We start from the raw sequence: 20,379 nt of genomic DNA, 5'->3' as shown, positions 1-20,379 counted from the left end.
ATCAAACAGCTGTTAATGGGTAGAAACTACTGCTCCCAGGATTCCGTAGCATTTACCTGTATCTGTTTTCCAAGATGCTTTCATACTGCCCTTTGTGTCTGTGGGTGGTGGGCGGGCTGGGTTCCTGGCCACCCTAAGTTCTTTGAGGACAACATAGCTGGGCTTGAGGTTGACTGACCACCCACTATATTCCAGATGCTTTGCGTGTCTGTCTCAGTCACTGAAGGTCTCATCAGCCCTGTGAGCTTGGTATCACTATACCCATATTGTCCAGATGAGGACACAGATGTGAAGTGACCTCCCTGACTCACACAGCTGGGGAGTGGCCGGCCGGCAAGAACCCAGGTGGGTTCCAGGTGACCACCAAGGCCCCTTTCCTGCTCCCCTGCCATGGGCTGTCGGTGCTCCCTGGGAAAGATGTCTAGGGAGGAAGGGCGGACAGGGCACTGGGTCAAAGTCGGGAGGACTGGGTTTTCATCCTGGCTTTTGTAGGCTGAGGTATTGGGCGAGGTCTCACTTTTCCCATCTGTAATGCGGGAGGGGGAGGAGGGGCTGGTTCTGTGGGTCCCCTTCTAAGCCAGATAACTTGGAGTTGGCACTGACATCGTGGATACTGCAGGGTGGGGGAAGAGGGGCAGCTCCTCATGTCATCTGGAACCAGGTAGGGACGGGGGCTGAAAGGGAAGCTGTCCTCCTTCACTTTCTCTCCTTGATGTTTCTGTCCCGGTCCTGGATTAAGGGGGAGGGGTCCGAGGCTCCCCTCAGTGATCCCGGTGCCCCCCTCCACCCCAGGTTCCCCACACTAGGCAGCCTGGCCGTGTGCTGAAAGTTCAGTTACGACCCAAGGCTCTGCCTTCTCCACAAAGCCCTCCCCCTTGGCAGGGAATAGGTCACAGCTGCTAGAATGTTGCTCCTGAGAACTCACCAATATGTTCTTGAGCAACTTCCTCTCTGAGCCTCGGTTTTTTTCTTTTGCAAAATGGGAATTATAATAGTAGCTCCCCCAGCGCGTTGTTGTGAAGATTACATTAAATAATGTCTGTTAAACACCTGGCATAGTCCCTGGCTTTCAGTATATTGGATGGGTGGACGGATGGATGGATGGATGGGTGGATGAATGAAGTGGGATATGGACTGGCCTTGAAAGATCAGCAGCAGAACGTAGTGTGAGCCCTCAACCATTGTTAGCTAAAACAAAGCTAGAGCAGGAAATATTTCTTTATCCACTTAAAGGTTGTAGGCAGGGAGTGATGTGGTCAGATTGGCCCCTTGGACCACTCCGGGGGCTGCGGGGAGGATGGTCTGAAGCACTGAGAGACCAGTTAGGAGGCCATCTGGGTCAGGATAGGGGGAAGCCCAAACCAAGGCAGTGTCAACAGGCCAAGACGGAAGAGGGTGGATTCAGTGGATACTTAGGAAGTGGAAGTAAAAGAATCAGGTTCAAGGGGCTGTGGGAAGGAGGGAGGAGGCAGAAGAAGTAGGAGGTTCTATGAAACAGGAGACACAGTATAGGAGGAGAGGCAGATCTGGGGAGTGAGCAGGGGGATGAGGAGGTCAGTTTGGGGCCAAGCTGGGTTTGCAGTGACTGTGGGGGAAGCAACAGTTGTCTCTCCAGGTGTGATGCTCAGGAGAACTACAGTCCTGTTTCTGATTACGGACTGGCACTCTTCATGATTTTTTGCATGTGTTCCCCATTTAGAGGACAAAACCAAACATCTCCGAGACAGTTTCTCAGGATGATGGTTACTTGGGGAGGGGAGCCCAACTTCAAATGCTTGCTTGTTACACTGCCCCCTGTTGTCCCCTTCTGGGAAGAGCAGTGTTCAAATGCTTTTTTTTTTTTAATTTTATTTTATTATGTTATGTTAATCACCATACATTATATCATTAGTTTTTGATGTAGTGTTCCATGATTCATTGTTTGCATATAACACCCAGTGCTCCATTCAATACGTGCCCTCTTTAATACCCATCACCGGGCTAACCCATCCCCCCACCCCCTCCCGTCTAGAACCCTCAGTTTGTTTCTCAGAGTCCATAGTCTCTCATGGTTCATCTCCCCCTCCGATTTCCCCCCCTTCATTTTTCCCTTCCTACTATCTTCTTTTTTTTTTTTTTAACATATAATGTATTATTTGTTTCAGAGGTACAGGTCTGTGATTCATCAGTCTTACACATTTCACAGTGCTCACCATAGCACATACCCTCCCCAATGTCTATCACCCAGCCACCCCATCCCTCCCACCTCCCACCACTCCAGCAACCCTCAGTTTGTTTCCTGAGATTAAGAATTCCTCATATCAGCTTCCAGGACAAACAAAAACTAAAAGAATTTGCAAACATGAAACCAGCCCTACAAGAAATATTGAGAGGGATCCTCTAAGCAAAGAGAGAGCCTAAAAGCAACATAGGCCAGAAAGGAACACAGACAATATACAGTAACAGTCACCTTACAGGTAATACAATGGCACTAAATTCATATCTTTCAATAGTTACCCTGAATGTAAATGGGCCAAATGCCCCAATCAAAAGACACAGGCTATCAGATTGGATAAAAAAAACAAGACCCATCGATATGTTGTCTGCAAGAGACTCATTTTAGACCCAAAGACACCTCCAGATTGAAAGTGAGGGGGTGGAAAACAATTTACCATAATAATGGACATCAAAAGAAAGCTGGGGTGGCAATCCTTATATCAGACAAATTAGATTTTAAACCAAAGATTATAATAAGAGATGAGGAAGGACACTATATCATACTTAAAGGGTCTATTCAACAAAAAGATCTAACAATTGTAAATATCTATGCCCCTAAAATGGGAGCAGCCAATTATATAAGCCAATTAATAACAAAATCAAAGAAACACATTGACAACAATACAATAATAGTGGGGTACTTTAACACCCCCCACACACACTGAAATGGACCGATCATCTAAGCAAAAGATCAACAAGGAAATAAAGGCTTTAAATGACACACTGGACCAAAAGGACTTCACAGATATATTCAGAACATTCCATCCCAAAGCAACAGAATACACATTCTTCTCTAGTGCCCATGGAACATTCTCCAGAATAGATCACATCCTAGGTCACAAATGAAGTCTCAACCGGTACCAAAAGATTGGGATCATTCGCTGCATATTTTCGGACCACAGTGCTTTGAAACTAGAACTCAATCACAGGTGCTTCTTAATAGGGCTCTGACTTGGGCTTTTGAAAGCAAGTCAGACAGGAGGAGGGGTGATTCGGGGGCACAGGCTCCCAGACAAGGATGCCAGCCCAGGCTTTACGGCTTGCTAGCCGGGTGACCTTGGCAAAGTCACCTAACCTCTCTGCACGTCACTGAGGATAATAATAGTAGGGAGCTCATGCAGTTGTGAGGACTCCATGAGCTAACAGGGGAAGGCATATGAAGAGCACTCAGCGAACTGCCTGAGCAAAGCTTCAGTGAACATTGGCTCTGCTGGAACCAGTCCTGCCTCCCTGTCTACTGTTGGTTGGACCTGAGATTGGGGCCTGAGGCAAGGCACCTTAATGGACCTTCAGGTCCATTCCCATTGCCCAGGGATGAACCAAGTCCTCCATGCCGGGGTTGGAGGGACAGGCACCCCCTCAGACCCATCCCCAAGGACCCAGCCTCCAGAGCACAACAGCTATCATTTCCTCAGGCTAAACCCCTGGACACATAGTGACCCAGGAGTCCCTCTGCCACCCGATGGAGCTGAAGGAACATAAAATATATCCCAAAGTCCTCACCTGAGCTCATCGCCGCAGCCTGTTTTGAACCTTCTCGTGTTAGCAGCATCCCCCCCTACCTGAGTGACTTGCTTCACATCTGCTGTCATCTCCGTGACTAAGATGTCACTCGGCCCTGCTGGGGTTTGGGGCTCAGGCCGCCTCTTCCCACATTCAGATGTCAGAACATTCTGATTAGCCTCGACTCTGTTGTTGTGTTTACATCCAATCCAATCCAGTCGCTGCCTTGGCCCTCTGCCTCCTATCTCGGAATGGGGGTTGTTGGTTCTGAGTCACCTTTTTGGGTCACCTGAGGCGAGAAATAGGCATATTCAGTCAGAAAGAGTGTGTCCTGAGCAGCCGGAAATATTCAGACAGGCTTTCAGAGGCCAGTGGTCCAGGGGATGGACTCCATGGTTCCCTGGCTGGGAGACACCTGGCCAGTCACATAACCTCTTCAACCCCCACTTTCCACCATTTGCAATACTTACATCATAATGTTATTCATACTTCTTAGCGCTATTACATGCAGTACATGTTAGCTATTAGCATTGACCACTTCCGATGTGCCATACTGGTGCTAGAAGTATCATTCCAGCCTAGATCAGTATTATTGTGCCCATTTTATAGGCGGGGCTCGGAGAGTCTGCATAACTGGCCCGCAGGCTTGAATATTTATAAAAGAACAAATATGTCTCGATGCTTTTACCTAGAAGTTCCTCCGATTGTCAACATTCACCAAGCCTGCCCCAAGCGCTGGGCTTTAGAGTTTCAGAAATGAAGGAGGCGCACCCCTGCTCCTGGAAGAGCCCATAATTTCTGTGGGCCCCAGGGGGCGCCATTCGCACCGCAAAAGGGCAAGTCGAAGGTCTGGAGGAAGGCGCGCCTTTTCTCCAGTTGGCATGAAAGTGTCGCTGGGGCTGGCGGTGACGCTGCCCCGGGCCCGGGTGCTCAGCCAGGTGCTCAGCCCTCTTCAGCCAGGGGGTCCCGAGCCGGCGGGAGGGGCGGGCGGTTCAGCCTCGCCGCCAGGGGGCGCGCCAGCCCGCTCGGGTCGTTGGAGAGCACCCCCACACCCCCACCCCGCCCAGCTAGCCCACGGGGCCCGTCTGCATGCGCTGGTTCTCTTTCAGCTCAGCTCCGGGGAACTGAGGCCCTGACAATCGGCTCAGTCTTATCTGCCTCCTGCAGGGACCTCACTCTGCCCTGCAAACGCCCCTCTGGCTCCGGCTGATGTCCTTCCACAGCTCGAAGCAGGAATCACACAGAACCAGACATCTATTGCCCATCCCCCTGGGCTCTCAGACCCTTGCTCCTGCTGCCCCGGGGACATTTATGAGCACTTCATGGGCCCAGCTCCGCGCCAAACACTTTCACAGATTATCGCTTTTAGTCCCAACCAACACGGAGATGCGATGGTAATTGCCATTTTACAGTGGGGGTCCTCTGGAGGTGTTCTGTGTGCCCCCAGATTCTCCTGCTCCTCCACCCTCCTCTTCTCAGCTCCTCCATGGCTGGTGTGGAACGGGATGGGAAAAGAAAGGGAAAATTTTCCTTGCCTGGCGCCCATGTCCTCGGGTGTGCTTTTGCTCTGGCCAGAGCTACCATTCAAGCTGGCTAGGTTTTTCCCTGGAGGATTGTTTTGAGGGTTCTTTGGAGCCCCCATTGCTAGGGATGCCTCCCACTGTAATTTCCTTCCTGGACAGGGCCTCCTCTGATTGGTTGCCTGGGACACCCTACTCAAGGACCACCTCCACTGGGTCCCACTGCCCACTCCCCTTCTGCCCCAGCTCCAAGTCACCACTCTTCCTCGGCTGGTCCCCCCGGAAGCCAAGGCTCCGCGCAGACAGGGTTCACCCTGCACGTCTGATTCCACCATCAAGCGGCCAGCCAGGTTGGCATCCCTCCTGCAAGGTTTCCCAGGCTTGGGTCCCACCCAGCCTCTGAGCACCCCTGGAATCCAGGATACCCAGGCCAAGCCCTGCAGATGGGCTCCCTGAAGCCCGGCTTACTCAGCCTTCCAGGAAGGGAGGCCCCCGCCATGCACCTCCCCCCATGGGGCGGGAGAAGTAGAGCACCCCAACAGCTCCCTATAGAGAGAGCCCCCCTCTGCCTTCCAAATGCTCCTGCTGGCATCTCTCCCTGGTGTAGGCAGGAGGGCCCATCTCCTGAGGTTTCTAAAACTAGTTCTTAACCACCTGGTTGAAAGAACTGCTTTAGATGGTCTAGCACCTTGTTTTAGAATGTGGGTGCAGTTAGCAGCTCTGGCTGAAACTGGATCAGAAAAGCCTGCGTTTAAAAAATAGCATTTTATGTTGAAGCAATTTCAGACTTGGAGAAAATTTGCAAAAATAATACCAAAAATTCTGGTGGAGCCTCTGCTCAGATTCACCAAACACTCACATTTTACTCCATTGGCTCTTCCATTCTCTGAGAGCAGCAAATCACAGAGTTAATGACCTTTCGCTCTTGAACTCTTCCGTGTGATCCACACATCAGGACATTCTTTTAAATAACCATGGGGCAATTACCAATGTCAGGAAAGGAGCATCAGTACAATACAATTAACTAATCTACAGATTTCTTCAAATCTCCATTTGTCCTGCTAATGTCCTTTACAGCAAAAGAAGGGGAAAAGTCCTTTAGGATCCATCCAGAAAATATCGCATTCCGTTGTCATGGCTCTTTACTCTTCTGATCTGGAACAGGTCTTTGGTCTTTCTTTGGCTCCCATTTTTGAGGAGAATAGACTGTTTATTTTGTAGAATGCCCTCGGTTTGGGTTTGTCTGATACCTCCTCATGATTACATTCATTGTGTGCATTTTGGGCAGGAACCCCCAGAAGCAGAGCCATGTCCTCATGCCTCCGATGAGGAGGGACATGTCAGTTCATCCCGTCGCTGGTAAGGTCAACTGGTCACTTGTGAAATGGTGTCAGTTAAGTCGCTGATCTGTACAGTTCCTGTCTTGCACTTCGAACTCATCAGTATCTTATGGGGAGATACATGGAGACTATATTAATATCCTGCTTTCCAGCAAACGCTTCATCTCATCATTTATTTTAATATTCATTGATGATTCTTGCTATACCTATTACTATGACAATTGCCAAATTGTGATTTTTCTCCCTATGTCCATTGTTTCTTCTACATTTCTTAGTAACATTCTGTTGTCAGATGGGAGCTGTGGGAGCAGATACCACAGTGAGTCAGGCCAAGGGCCAAGTCAAGATAGCAGAGGCTGGACATGAGTATCAGTCAGCCAGAAATTGCTCGGGGCCAGGGGAGCGAGGAGCCAGTGGGTAGTGTGAGGGTGGGTAAGCCAGAGGCCCCGTATCTCCCCAGGGGACGTCTCCAGCTCTGCTCTCGGAGGTGCCCAGAGCAGCTCTTGATGGTTGGGAGCTCTTGCCTGGCCCACGGCAGTCTCTAGCTGCTTCTGCCTGTCCCTGCCTCTCATGTCACGCCCCTTACCTCTCCCAGAATCCTGTGCAGCCACGGGCAGTCCCTTTGTAGCCCGGCCTGTCAGAAGAGCAAGTGTGGGTCTGGTACTGAATTCCTACCCTAACCCGCTCTCCACAGGTGGGAGGGAGCATTTACCTGCCCCTTTGCCCCCCAACCCCTTGGGGGAGGAGAGAAAGGGGTGCTTCCTGGAACCCTAGGGAAAGAAGTAAACCCAGGTGAACAAAATTCATTATCTAGCTGTTTTCTTGCTTTCAAATTAGGAAAAGTCAACTGGGCAGCATCAAAAGCATCCCCATCCTTGGGTGAGGCTCTCCCTTTTCATTGCTCACTCCGGGGGGGCTACACAAGCACCAGAGCCCATGCCTTTCACTCGAGAAAGAAGTCCTTGGGCTCCCACTCAGGCCCCATGTGCTCTTATTTGACTTCGCTCTCTCAATGGGCTTGTAACTGATTTTCAAGCCTTTTGGAAATGGGGAAAGGCTGTGGGAGGGGGTGGAGCCTGGCAGGGGAAGAAGGCAAGAAGGAAGCATGGACACAGCCAGCCTCGCTGGGGTCATAACTTCCCGAGCACCAGCCCCCCGGAAGCTTCCCTGACACCCGGCTGGCTTGGGAACTCCCGCAGGCCCCTCTGCCTTGTTCTGGGCCCCACATTCTGCAGCTGGGCACATGCCTCCGGCTAATGATGAGGGCCTGTACTCATTCCCTCCAGGATTGCAATCCTAGCCCTCACCTTCCTGCAACCTCTCTAAGCTCAACCTTCCTTACCTGCAAAATGGGGGAGAAGAACACTATTTCTCAGGGTTGTCGGATTAAATGAACACAAAAACATTTAGCATCTTCCCTGGCAAGGAAAGTGCTGGAGAAATAGGAGGGATTATTATGGTCTCTGTCAGCCCTACCAGGGTATTTATGTATTGTATAGGTCAAGCATGCATTAGGACCTGTCTACGTGAGTCGTGAGTCACTGTGCGGGGGCCAGGAAGAGAACCATGAATAAGGTAGGTACCCTCACGGGTGTTCAGGCAATCACAGGGAGGCAGGAGCGAAGGGTAGGACAGAATGTTAGTAATAGTAATAATGTGTGGCGGTTAAGCGTCTGCCTTTGGCTCAGGTCGTGATCCTGGGGTCCTGGGATTGAGCCCGGCATCAGGCTCCCTGCTCAACCAGGAGTCTGATCCTATGAGGTGGCTACCGGATTAGCCCCACGTCCCAGATGAGGTATCTGAGGTAACTGCCACACTCACAGCCAGGAAGCAGGGGGTCTGGGTTCCTCCAGGGGGCTGTGCTTTGAGCCCCGATCACTACTACTTCTCTACAAGAAGTGTGGAGGCATGGTCCAGGGAATCCATAAAGGGGCCCCAAGCAAAGGTGCCTCTCAGCCCCAGAACACCTACTCCACACTCTCCCGTTCTGTGTTGCACCTCTCAGATACTCCTCACTACACCTGTCGTGGTCTGTCTGTCCTCCCCTCCCTGCTAGGTCAATTCCCCCTCTCAGGGTCTGTCTTTAGCCTCCAGGCCCCCAGATCCTGGTACAAGACCTGTTTTGAAAGTGTGTGCTGGATTTCGCGGCTGGGACAGGCTGCATCTTTGTATCTTGAGTGTGGGGTGGTAAGAGGTCCAAGGCAGTGGGAATAGGGGTGGAGCTCCCCAGGCCTGGGTGCTGACTGGCTGTGGGTGCGGGAGGTAGAATCTGGAGACTCACTGCCAGGTCTGGGCACTGGTGACCCCTTGGTGGTGGCCGTGCGTACTGAGACGGGGAACACGGACAGAGGGGCAGGGTTAGGGCCCCAGCAGGCAGCGGACAAGCTGCTGGTGGGCCAGATTGGAGAGTGACGGGTTCAACAAAGTGGGTTAAGCCACTGGAAGGGCTTATTCATTATCCGGAGGGCGTGGGCCCACCTAGAAGCAGGCAGAGGCTCTGAAGAACATGACAGTCACCAGGAAGGACGGGCAGCAAGAATAATCCAGACTCGCAAGGACCTGGGAAGTCACAGCGGCTGGGGCCATTTAGCTTAGGGGCAGACAGCCCCAGAAGGGATCACGGCAATGCAAGGGTAAAACAAAGCCCCTGGGTGCTCGGGTGCCCTCAGTATTACCACGTTCCACCCCCAACAGGTAATATATGTTGAAACTTTCGGTGCTTAAAATTAGAACGCTTTGGTAACCTAAAAATTCCATCTCTTCCTGAATGACTCATTCCCCCATAAATTCAGAAATAAAGCTCCATTGTGCTTATATAGCTGGGTTATTCCAGTAGGAGTGACACCTTATATTGTTTTGAACTTGACCTTACCTGACATCACCCCTAGAATTTGGTCCCCTTTCTCAGACTAGACGACCGAGACCCTGCCCAGAAGGATCTGGAAGGCAGACCTTCTGCGGCCTCGTGCAGAACTGATTCCAAGCACCAGGACCAAATCAGTACATTGATTCATGATTCAGTCCACTGTGTGTGGGGCGGGGGCTTCGGGCCATGAACCCTCGTGGCAACGATCCAAGGAGTGAGCTCACATTCCCGTGCAGCTGGTTCGACAAGGTTGGAATTGTCCGGCTGTCCCCGACACAGAGGGGTGCTCAGCAAATATTTGCCAAGTGGACAAAAATTTCATCATCCTTGTTGTCCAGTGTGGCAAGCTCCTGCCTGGAACACACAGGGTGGGTAGGTCGGGCCCTGGCAGATGCCGGGACTCCGCACCGAGTGGTTAATCATTCTGGGAGTTCAGACTTGCAAGAGGCAGGGCGGAACCCAGTCAACTCCTCAAAGTTAAACAGCAGCTCTGGGAATCCTAGGAAGGCAGGCCCAATTTCCGTTCTCCTGCTTCTGGGCCATTCTCTGAATCTGTCTAGACCCATCTGGGACCTTCCCAGGAGGAAAAGCCTCAGCTCCGATCCACCTGGGCTCCTGGCTGGGAGGAGGACCGGGGTGGGGGAAGAGAGCCTAGCCAAACCCCTTGTTTAAATCCCATAGCTCAGAGTGTCTCCTCCTCATGGAGCTTGGAGACACTCGGCCATCTTCTCTGAGCTTGTCACTTGTGTTTCCAAACCCCGAGCGACCCTCCATTCCCCCCTTGATCCTGAAAATCTGGAAAACCACCAAGGCAAGACCCACTGGAGGGGCTTCCACGCTGCGATTTCTAACTCCAGTCGGGCAAGCTGCTGTCTCTCAAACTAGCTGTTTGCCCTCAGGCAAACCACGCAACCTCTCTGAGCTTGTTTTTTCACTTGTACAATGAGTCTGTTGCCACTTCATGGTCGGTCCTCCCTTCTCTCTGGAAATATGATAGCACTGGCCAGTTTCACTCCCTGGCTGGGAAGCTTTTCGAGGGCAGGCACACAATTCTGGTATTTGCTGTCCCCTCACCCCCAACGCCGGAAGTACAGGAGGCACTCAACATGCTGAATAAGTAACAGTCCTTTAAAAAAAATAACAGGAACACTTGATATTTACTCTGTGCCCAGCACCAAGCTCAACAGTTTCAGTGGATTCTTTCATGTAATCCCCGTAATGCTCAAGGGAAATGTGATTTCTCCCATTTTAAAGATGAAGAAACTGAGGCTCAGAGAGGCTCAGCAGTGTCCAACGTCAGGCAGCCTTGTTCGGGGGAGCTGAGACAGGAGCCAGATCACAACGCACACGCATTTGCAGACAAACCCCTCTCCCTGAAGAGGCAGGGACGCTTCCGGGAGAGAAAATGAGGCTTATCTGAGCATCAAAGGAAGGAGCCTTCTGAGCTGCTAAATGTAGCCTCCAGGGGAAGGGGCTTGTGATGGGGAGACAAGGATCACCTGCACACTGGGATCCCTGTCTACACTGTCCCTGACTGTTGTTATTTGCTCCTAGAGCGGTGGTTCTCAACAGAGAGTGATTTTTGCCACCCAGGGGATATTTGGTCATGCCTGGGGATGGTTCTGGTTGTCACAACTGGTTGGTTGCTCCTGGCATCTAGTGAGTAGAGGCCAGAAATGCTGCTAAACATCCCACAATGCACAGGACGGCCCCGGCAACAAAGAATGATCCCGCCCAAAAAAACTCTGAGCTAGAAAAATGGGACTCTGCAGGGGCACCTGGGTGGCTCAGTCGGTTAAGCATCCGACTCTTTGATCTCAGCCCAGGTCATGATCTCAGGGTCCAGAGATCGATCCATGTGTCGGGCTCCGAGCTCGGCGCAGAGTCTGCTTGTCGCTCTCCCTCCCCCCCACTTGTGCACGCTGTCTCTCTAAAATAAATAAATAAAATCTTTTTTAACAATGGGACTCTGCAATGAGCTCTTGGCTAAATCTTTGTCTGAAATTCCTCATTCTTCCCATTTTACAGGTGAGGAAACAGACTCAGGGAGGTTGGGACTTACTTTAGAGCTCTCACTCAGAAAACCAGGATTCTGTCCTGTCGGCTGGCTCCCTCACGGTCATGGACTTGGGAGGTGACTCAGCGTCAGAGGACATGTGATGGGGGTCGCAGGTACAAAGAAGAGTAAATTCAGTCAGGAAACCTGGGTCTGGTCCAGCTCTGTGGTAAATCCATCGTGTGCCCTTGGGTAAGTCACTGTCCAGTCTGGTTTTATTCTTCTAGGGTTCTCCCCAGTCCCAACCGAAGTTGCCTCTTTGCTACTGAGGGGTGCCTTGGGGGCTTGGAGATGGGGAGGTGTGACCCAACTTCAGGCAGGGGCCATCTGGGGCTTTCTCAGACACCATGTCCATCTCTGCACAAAGGACAAATACAGAAGGAGGAGGACAGAGCCTCTACCCTCGGGAAGCCTGGGGACAGAGGTGTTCCGTGAGTAGAAAGGATCAAACCCCCTGGATCCCCCTGCCCCCTGGTAGCTCCAGAGGCTAGTCTCCAAGTATGGGATCCCAGAGTGGCTGAAGTCCAATCTGGCTGAACTTAACCCCTCTCTTGAACATCCTGGCTGGGCTGGGACAGGCCTCCTCATGTGGTACAGCCTCCTACCGGTTTAGGCCGGAAGACTGTCTTGACATGAGATGCACTGGTGTGCATTGACCTGGGTGGGTCTTTGGGTCGCACTCTAGACATACCATAGCAAGATTCATCTTAAATAGCCTGGAAGCCAGAAGCGAGACCCCCAGCATTACGGGGTAGAGGACAGCTTGCTGGGGGCACTCTGGTCGCAGGAATGGAAGGGCTCTGGGGCTCCTGCCCTGCTCAGAAGGCAGGGACGGGATCCCCAAGACCCTCAGGCTCCACGGAGCTCCCTTTGCTGGGCATGCTGGAACCACCAGCTCCTTAGGAACACCAGGCAGCCTCCCAGTTAGAAAGATTTAGCCCTTGGCTATTTTATTTCCTCAACAGTGAAACAGAAGGGAGGTAGGGCCCCAGCTCAGCGTGTGGGGCAGCTGCCTTCCCCTGCGCCCACCACCACCTTCTCTCCTGCCTCCACTGGGAGCCCACAAGTCAACAGAACTCCTGGCCTCTGGGATGTCCCCTTATGTGCCACCCGACTCGCAGGAAGAAACACACACTCGGTCAAAGCAGAGTCAGAACCACCAGGCCTGCCACAGCTCCCTGTGTCCCGGCCAGCCTCAATGGGTCTTCCCGCGGCCCTCGGAGATGACTTCCTCCGGCTGCGCGCGCATGTACCACTCCACCCAGGAGCCGTCGTAGATGGCCACATCGGGCTTGCCGCAGAGGTAGGCCCCCAGTGCCACATGGCAGGCTGTCACACCGGAGCCACACGTGGCCACCAGCGGCTGGGACAAGTCCACCTTCTTGTCCTGGAACAGACGGTGGATCTCCTCAGGGCTCTTCTCCAGGCCCTCCTTGGTCAGGAAGTCTGTGAAGGGGATGTTCACCGTGCCGGGGATGTGGCCAGGTTCGATGCCTGAAGCAGGAGGGCAGGAAGGAGGGGACAAGTACAAGGGCGTGTGAGATATGGCCGCTGCAGTGTGAGAGCCTCCCAGGCAGCCACGGCGCTGAACACTCTCTACATGCACCATCCCACGCAGTCCTCACAGCTAGGCAAGCCAGGGGCCACTTACACGTATCCCTATTTTACAGGGCATGCTGAGGTTCGGGACTGCACTAGGCCCCGCATCTAGCAAATTGCTGGCTGGGATTGGGACCTACGACTCGGACCCCACCAGAGTCTCACTCTGCCCCTGGCTTCCTTTCCGATCACCCATGTGCCCGGGGGGCAACAAAGATAAACAAGCCCTCTGCCTGGCTAGGACTCCGTGCACTTGCAGTAAAGGAACTGATCGGGCAGGGTGGACAGGCATCACTGAGCCATTACGAGGATGAGGGGTGTTACAAAGGCCCTACGGAATGTCATGGGACACATTATAGAAAGATATTAACAGTAATAATAATCCTTGACATTACTGAGCACTTACTTTGTGCCGGGCACTATTCTGAACCCCTCTGCTGTATCTTCTCCTTTAATCCTCCCCAAACTCTACAGGACAGAAATGATCATCCTCCCCTTTACACAGATGAGGAGACTGAGGCACGCAAACTCAGTTGCCCAAGTCAGAGAGGCCCCAGAGCTGATGCTGCTCACCGCCAGGCGACGGGGGGCAGGGAAGCTTCTCTGAGAAGGCGCTGTGGGTGAGTAGGGGTCTGTCACGTAGAGAGGTCTGGGCAGCAGGGACCGAGAGCACCCCAGACTAGGGAAAGGGGGGGTAATCGGAGGAGGCAGGAAATCACATGGTGTTTAGAGGGGTTAAAGGTCACTGGGCAAAAGTGCTGACATGGGAGAGCTTGAGGCCCAAGGGGAACTGCCTGGATTAAGACGTAGGGCTTTGACCTGACTACAAGGGGAAACCAGACTTCCATTTTCAAAGATCATTTCGATCATAGCACGAAGAACCTGGGCAAGGCTAGAGAGCCATTCATTAAGAGGGTCATGCCCCCCAAACTTAATCATTTTGCTTTCACCATCCCCTATGAGGCAGGTGTCACTAATATTCCCATTTTCATGCCAAGGACTGAGATTTGCAACAGAATCAACCCTCACAGCCTGTGATTCAAAAAGCTCGGCCATTCAGACCCTAGGGTGGGGCTCTAGACTAGTGGCTTCTGCCTCGGTTTCCCCCTGCAGTGGAGTGACACTCCTCCAGGGAGCTGTTGACCCATATCGGTAACCATTGCCAGGATTTAGCATATAGACAGCGCTCCGAGTCCATGGGGAGGTGGGAGTGCATCCTGCATCCCCATGTAGGTGCAGAAGCGGCTCACTGGGAGACATCACATAGAGACCAACCCGGAGCAAGGAAGAAGAGCAAGCCCTCCCCACAGGTTGGTCACTGTCAGAGCAGGGCTGTCCCTGTGCCTTGAACCCCCACCAAGCAAAGCATGCTTCCCCCTACCCTGCCGGACCGATATGACCCCTCACTGAGGGGCGCGCTTGTCCAGGTCTCAGCCCGTGCAGTGGGGACAATGACAATGAGGTGATGTCCGCCACTGACCTCGAGGAAGCCTTTGCATGCGCTGGCTCAGTCCACCTCCACAACAAGCCTGCTAGCGTGTCCTATCATCGCCCACTTTATGGGTGAGCAAGCAGGGCTGAGGTAGCATTAAGCACCGCTGTGAAGAGCTATAACCACAGAAGCACCCATTAATTCTATCACCTCCCATTTCTTAGTGCACTTTATGTGTGCAAACACTGCGCTGGGCGTTTCCTCCATTCGTTCTCATTTGACATTTGACCCTCACTGCGTCCCGTAGGCTCTGTTTCTGGTCTTATTTCACACAATGCAGAAGCTGCAGTTCCGAGATTAGGTTAGGTGACCTGCCAAGTGGCTCTCTGCCCTATGTTGCTCTCCCTCCCTCCCCCAAGGGCCGAGCTGAACGACCTCACGGGTTCAAGGTGGCATCCTTATCAGGTTGAACCACATAAAATCGCCACCTATGTAGGTTCAAAAAATAGCTGGCTATGAGCGGTTTCCTATGGTTTGACCTAATGGCAACACTGCTCTGCACAGTTCCATGTGGCAGGGTCCTTCTCGATTCCCCAAATCTCTCTGGGACATTGACTCCATGCCAGCTATTGGGTGAGTCTTCAGGATGCACTGGACGCATGGCTGGTCCTTGCCATCGGCCATCCGAAACAGTGCTAGGACTGGGTAGCCCAAACTGCTCTGTAAGCCCAGAACAGAAGCCCCGCCCCTGATTCAGGGGCATGGGGGATGCAATTCAGGGACAGACTCCTAGAGGAAGTGGCAAGTTCCTTGCATCCTCCCCAAAGAAGGCACGAAGAGAAAAGCCTGGGTAATTACTGGTTGCTCACTGCAGTTAAATGGACTGCCTCACTTCCCTGCTGGGCTGCCTCCTGACCTCGAGCAAGGTAGCCATCCTGAGACCCCATTTCCTCCTCTGTCCAGTGACAGCACCGACCTTTCTGGCTCACTGAAAGGCGCACACCAACGTGGCCATTGACCAACCTGTTTGTGGGGACCCCTGCCCACCTGCTCCAGGGCTTTCCTGCAGTCTCCTTGCCTGGGGGAACCCAGCTCATAGGCAGAAGGCTCCGCCCCCACTCAAGCCCGCAACCACCTCTATTCAGTTTCTCTCCAACCTGGGGCAGCAATCCCTTTCTCTCTTTAGTGCCCCCTCCATTCTGCCCCTGCAAGCCTTGGTCCCTCCAGGGGACGTTCCAGTCACTCCCCCGCCCCAGACTCCTCCCCCTCCTGTCTGCCTCCAACACGAGCTGGGATGGTGTACACCCAGCCCCTTGGGTTTTTCCCAAACTGGGCCTTCCTGCCATCCCTCCAATTCCTCAGAGACTCCCCTACATCCACAGAATCGGGGTGGGGCTGTTTGGCTTCTTCCCTTTATGCAGGGCGCCTTGGGTTCCCAATGAGTTTCGGGTAGTCACTGCCCCGAGCACGGGTGGGGGTGGGGATGGGGCAAGTATTATTGTCCACTCTTTAGGAATAAAGCCAGCGAAGCTTAGGGAGGGAGGCAACTAGAACCCAAACCCCAGGCCCCCATGCGGTGTCCTTTAAAGGCAAGGACAAGGCAGAGCTCAGGGCGCACGTGCGCCCGCGCCCCAGCTGACCGCCCGCCCCTTTGCGCGCATGTTTGTTACCGTCTCGGGGCTCGGGCTCGGTGCCCCGGAACCGGCCGGCGGCGCGGGCGTCCACCACCTGGAAGCGCCGGGATTCCAGGTTCTCCTTGATGTCCTCGTAGGTCTTGATGAAGGTGGGGTCGAGCGCGGCGCGGAACTCCGCGGGCTCCGGGCGGCTTTTGCCCGAGCTCAGCGGGAGGCCCAGGCGCAGCCAGTGGCGGAGGCCGCCGTCGAGCAGCGACACCGCCCGGTGGCCGAAGGCGCGGAACATCCACCAGACGCGCGGCGCCGCGTAGAGGCCCTGGTCGCTGGCGTCGTAGACCACGACGTGGGTGGCGGCGCCCACGCCCAGGCGGCCCGCGTACTCGGCGAAGTGCGCGGCGCTGGGCAGCATGTGGTCGTAGGGTGACGTGCGGTCGCTGCACTGGTCGATGTCAAAGAAGGCGGCGCCGGGGATGTGGCGCTCCTCGAACTCGCGGCGCGCGTCGCGGCCCAGCTTGGGCAAGTACCAGGAGGCATCGAGCAGCTGCAGGGGCTGCCCCGCGCTCGGGGCCCGCAGTGCCTTGGCCACCCACTGCGCCGACACGAGCGCGCGGAAGAGCTGCTGTGGGGCCATGGTGGTGGCGGTGGCGACACTGGGGCTGCAGGCCTGGGCGACAGGGAGGATGTCAGGAGGAATCGAGGAAGAGGCCGGCCAGGTGGCGGCAACCGCCTGCACCACTGGGGCTGGCCCTAGCCGGCAGGGGCGGTGGAACCCCGGGAGGGCAGAGTCCAGGAAGCACAGAAAAGCGGCGGTGGCAAACCCAAGGGCAGACTTCGGTCACTGGGGCCTCTCTTCCTCTCCCCCCGCCAGGACATACACAGCGCAGAGCAACGGAATGACCCTGACCCCTTTACTGCGGCTGGCTGCGGGGTGGGGTGGGGACGGGGCTCAAGGGGGCGGGCAGGTAGGGGCCAAAATTCTAGCCCTTCCCCAAGATGCAGCTCTGCTTCACTTGCCACCCACCAAGGTCCCTGGTGGAATTCATTCACTCATTCATTCATCAAACGTTTACATAAGCAGCCTCATGGGACTAGCAGCTGGGATTTACTGACTCCTGCGCGTCATTTAATCTCACAATACCTTAGAATACTGCAGGACACAGAGTAGGCTCTCAATTAATTTGTGGAACAAGTGGCCTCAAGAAGGCTGGTAATACTCTGTTTCACAGAAGGCGACACTGAGGGTCATGTAAGTGCACTGAATTGGCCAAAGTCAGCGGCTAAAGTGGTGGTGCCAGGCTTCACGCTGGGCAGCCTGACCCCGGAATCCAGACGCTGGTGGGCAAGCACTGTGTAGGCTCTGGGGGCCCAGCAAGGGCAGATTTTGCCCCTTGAGCCTGAACTTTGTCTCTGAATCTTCATGCAGCAGGTGCAAGAGTGACTGTGCCTCACCCCCTCCCCTCCGCTCCCCTGGGGGCCAGCAGCTGAGAGTACTCCAGCGCATGACATGCCAGGTCACAGCCTTCCAGGGTCAGGATATTCTGAACATGTCGAGCCCCCGTACAAACAGCCCCTGGTCCGTTAGATGCCTTCCTGCAGGTCAGAGAAAGGTGCCCCTTCTGCCAGGGCACGTGACTGGGTGAGTGGAGTGTGAGCTGCAGGTCGGCCCCCCTTCCCCCTTCATCAGGGCACAACCTGACCATCCATACCCAGCAGACCTGCCACGGAGGGGAAGGGGTGGGTAGAGAACAGGTGCTTTGTGGGCCAGGCCACAGGCTAAGCACTGCAGCCTTTAATATTGGACCTATGAAGACGCCCGTTTTCTGCATGAGGCGACTAGAGATGTGAGTGCCTTGCCCTTGCTCACACAGCTGGTCAGGGTGGTCTTGGGATCTGAAGCCAGAGTTCAGCTCCTGAGGCTGGATTTCTTCCCCAGCCCCGGGTCACTGATGACCAGGGCCTAACGAGTCTACAGTGTGACACCTCGTGCCCCGGACCCTCCCAGACTCATCGCAGTCTGGCTTTTAGGAAGTCACTCTACCCCACGGCCAGGCCCTGTGCTGGACGCTGAAAAACTCTTGATTTTGCCAGGCCCTGGGGGTAAAGACAGGCCACAGGCCTGCTCAAAGGACAGTATAATTGAGGAAGGTCTGGAGTTCAGTGGGAACATGGAGGGGCCACTACCTTAGCCTAGGGTGGGAGCAGAAGAGGTGGGAAATCTTCCTGGAGGACCTTTTCAGGGGACCCCGGAAACTACAGCTTGACTTTTAGGATAAGGAGGCTGCCAAGGCTAAGGGGTGATTGGCTAAGGGGTGATTCCAGTATCTGTGGGTTACACCACAGCTGGATAATGTTGGGGGATGCTGCAGGTCCCTTCTTGTGGAACCCATCTGTGAACCACAGTGGCTCCCCCCCCCCCCTCTTGGAGCTCCTGGTTTTTTTCCCCGAGGATTCATTTAGAGTAGAAAGTAACCCGGATTGTGAGTCAGAGCCCCAGCCTCAAGTCAGTGTGAATCACTCTGCTCCTTAACTAGCTGTCTGAGGGCAGGCATGGTGGGATCCCTGGCCATCTTCACTTCTTATATTGGAGCGTCCAACGGTCAGCTCTTACAGGTGGAGATTAAATAATGAGTATCGAGGGGCCATCATAAGGCACTGCACATGGCTGGTTTTAATAATTACTAAAAACAGCTTAATAAAAATCCCATTATTTCTGAGAAGTTATTCTCACAGGTGGACTTGCAACAATAGCAACACATCTAGAATCTTGGCATTTCAGGATTGGGTGGGACTTCAGAGGTTTGAGGTCATCCTGCCCCACCCACTCCCACTTGATTGGCAGTTGTCACATAGGACTGAAGGAAGCAGAGGAGGGTCTGGGGGAGGAGGCTGTGTGTCACTGAAGGGCTCAGACCCGGCCGTTGGGTGCTTGGCCAAGCCTAGCCCACTACAGGTGCGGGTGCTCTGGGAGTGAAGGACTCCAGGTCACAGGGGACAGCCCCAGGCCCATCGCAAGGACTTGCCCCAGCCTACTCCTTCCTGGTACCCCCTCCGCACCTCAGGGCAAAGCACAAAGTTTAGAAGATTCTCTAGGGAAATGCTTGTCAAAGTGTGCATTTTTCCACTTCCTCTGAGAATATAATTATTTCGGAGTAAAAAGAATTTTTAAAAGAGGGATGAGAAAAGCATTCCAGACATATGTCACAGACACATGCATGCAAAAAGCTGACCAGGAGCAGGGGTGGCCCACCAGCTTGGAGGAACAAGTTGTTCCATTTTCAGGAATTATGTGATGTGGTTGTGAAACACAGCCATTGTTAAAAAATGAAATTATACAAACTTACAATTAAATAGGTTAATTAAAAACAAAGGTCTGGGGCGCCTGGGTGGCTAAGTCGGTTAAAACAAAAGCATTTTTTTTTTTAAAGTATGAAGCTTTGGGGGTGAGCCAGGTAAACAAAGGCAGCAGGCAGGCCACGTGGGCTTCAGATCTGAGATTAACAACTGAGGGGTCTCAAACCCACTGCGAGCCCCTGGGGTAACTCGCTCGGCCCGTCTCTCTGGTCTTTAAATAAGTTTCCGGCCTACTCCGCAGGGTTGTTGTGGGAAGTCGGTAAAACCCTAGGAGCAAAGTGCTCACCGAGCAGGCCTTGGCCAATGCTAGTTTCGTTTCACTCCAGCAAGTTCTTTGCCAGTTTCTTCTCTTGGAGCCTCTGGGCCACTCGGCCTTGCCTCCCCGGCCTCTCTGTGGGGCTTTATTAGTCCTCCCCCCTCCCTCTTACCCTCTCGGGTGGCACCAGGTGACCCCACCCCCGCCCCCAGCTCCCCACCCGCCGCTCACGCTGAGGCCACGGTGCAGGCCGCCCCAAGCGGCTGCGGACAGCCATGCTTAGGGCGAACCCAGGGGCGAGCCTTCTCTGCTAGACTGCAGCCCCCTACTCCGCTCAGACCCCGCGGGGGAGCCCCGCGCCGCGCACCCCAACGATCGACCTCCCCCTAAAGAAAGGCAAGCGCGATGCCGCAGCAGTTACCCGGGTCTCGGGCTCCGGGCTTCCGGGATCGGTCATGGCCCCTGCGCAAGGCGCCCCCTCCCCGCGCCCGAAGCCGTCCCCTCCTCCCGCCACCAACCTGCGGCCGGCCAAAGGGAGGAGACTCGGGCACAGCCCACCGCCGCGG

At 54.0% G+C, this 20,379-nt stretch overlaps 1 protein-coding gene across 2 annotated transcripts; it reads right to left on the bottom strand.

Moving 5' to 3' along the window:
- Nucleotides 1-9,291: 9,291 nt before the first annotated feature.
- Nucleotides 9,292-20,341, bottom strand: MPST (mercaptopyruvate sulfurtransferase). Of its 2 annotated transcripts, XR_004300933.1 has the most exons (4): nt 20,235-20,341; nt 16,243-16,870; nt 11,548-13,035; nt 9,292-9,839 (listed from the first exon to the last, which is right to left on the bottom strand). XR_004300933.1 is itself a non-coding variant. In XM_032416505.1 (3 exons), the coding sequence occupies exons 1-3, from the start codon at nt 20,268-20,270 to the stop codon at nt 12,737-12,739; spliced, it is 963 nt and encodes a 320-aa protein (XP_032272396.1). In that variant the 5' UTR covers nt 20,271-20,341; the 3' UTR covers nt 10,659-12,736. The 2 variants fall into 2 exon arrangements, 1 of the variants encoding a protein (XP_032272396.1); XM_032416505.1 differs by lacking the exon at nt 9,292-9,839 and having other exon boundaries at nt 10,659-13,035.
- Nucleotides 20,342-20,379: the final 38 nt, after the last annotated feature.

The sequence above is a fragment of the Phoca vitulina genome, unplaced genomic scaffold (genome assembly GCF_004348235.1).
Source record: "Phoca vitulina isolate PV1807 unplaced genomic scaffold, GSC_HSeal_1.0 scaffold19, whole genome shotgun sequence".
NCBI classification, from domain to species: Eukaryota; Metazoa; Chordata; class Mammalia; order Carnivora; family Phocidae; genus Phoca; species Phoca vitulina.
This window is presented reverse-complemented; position numbering and strand designations above follow the sequence as displayed.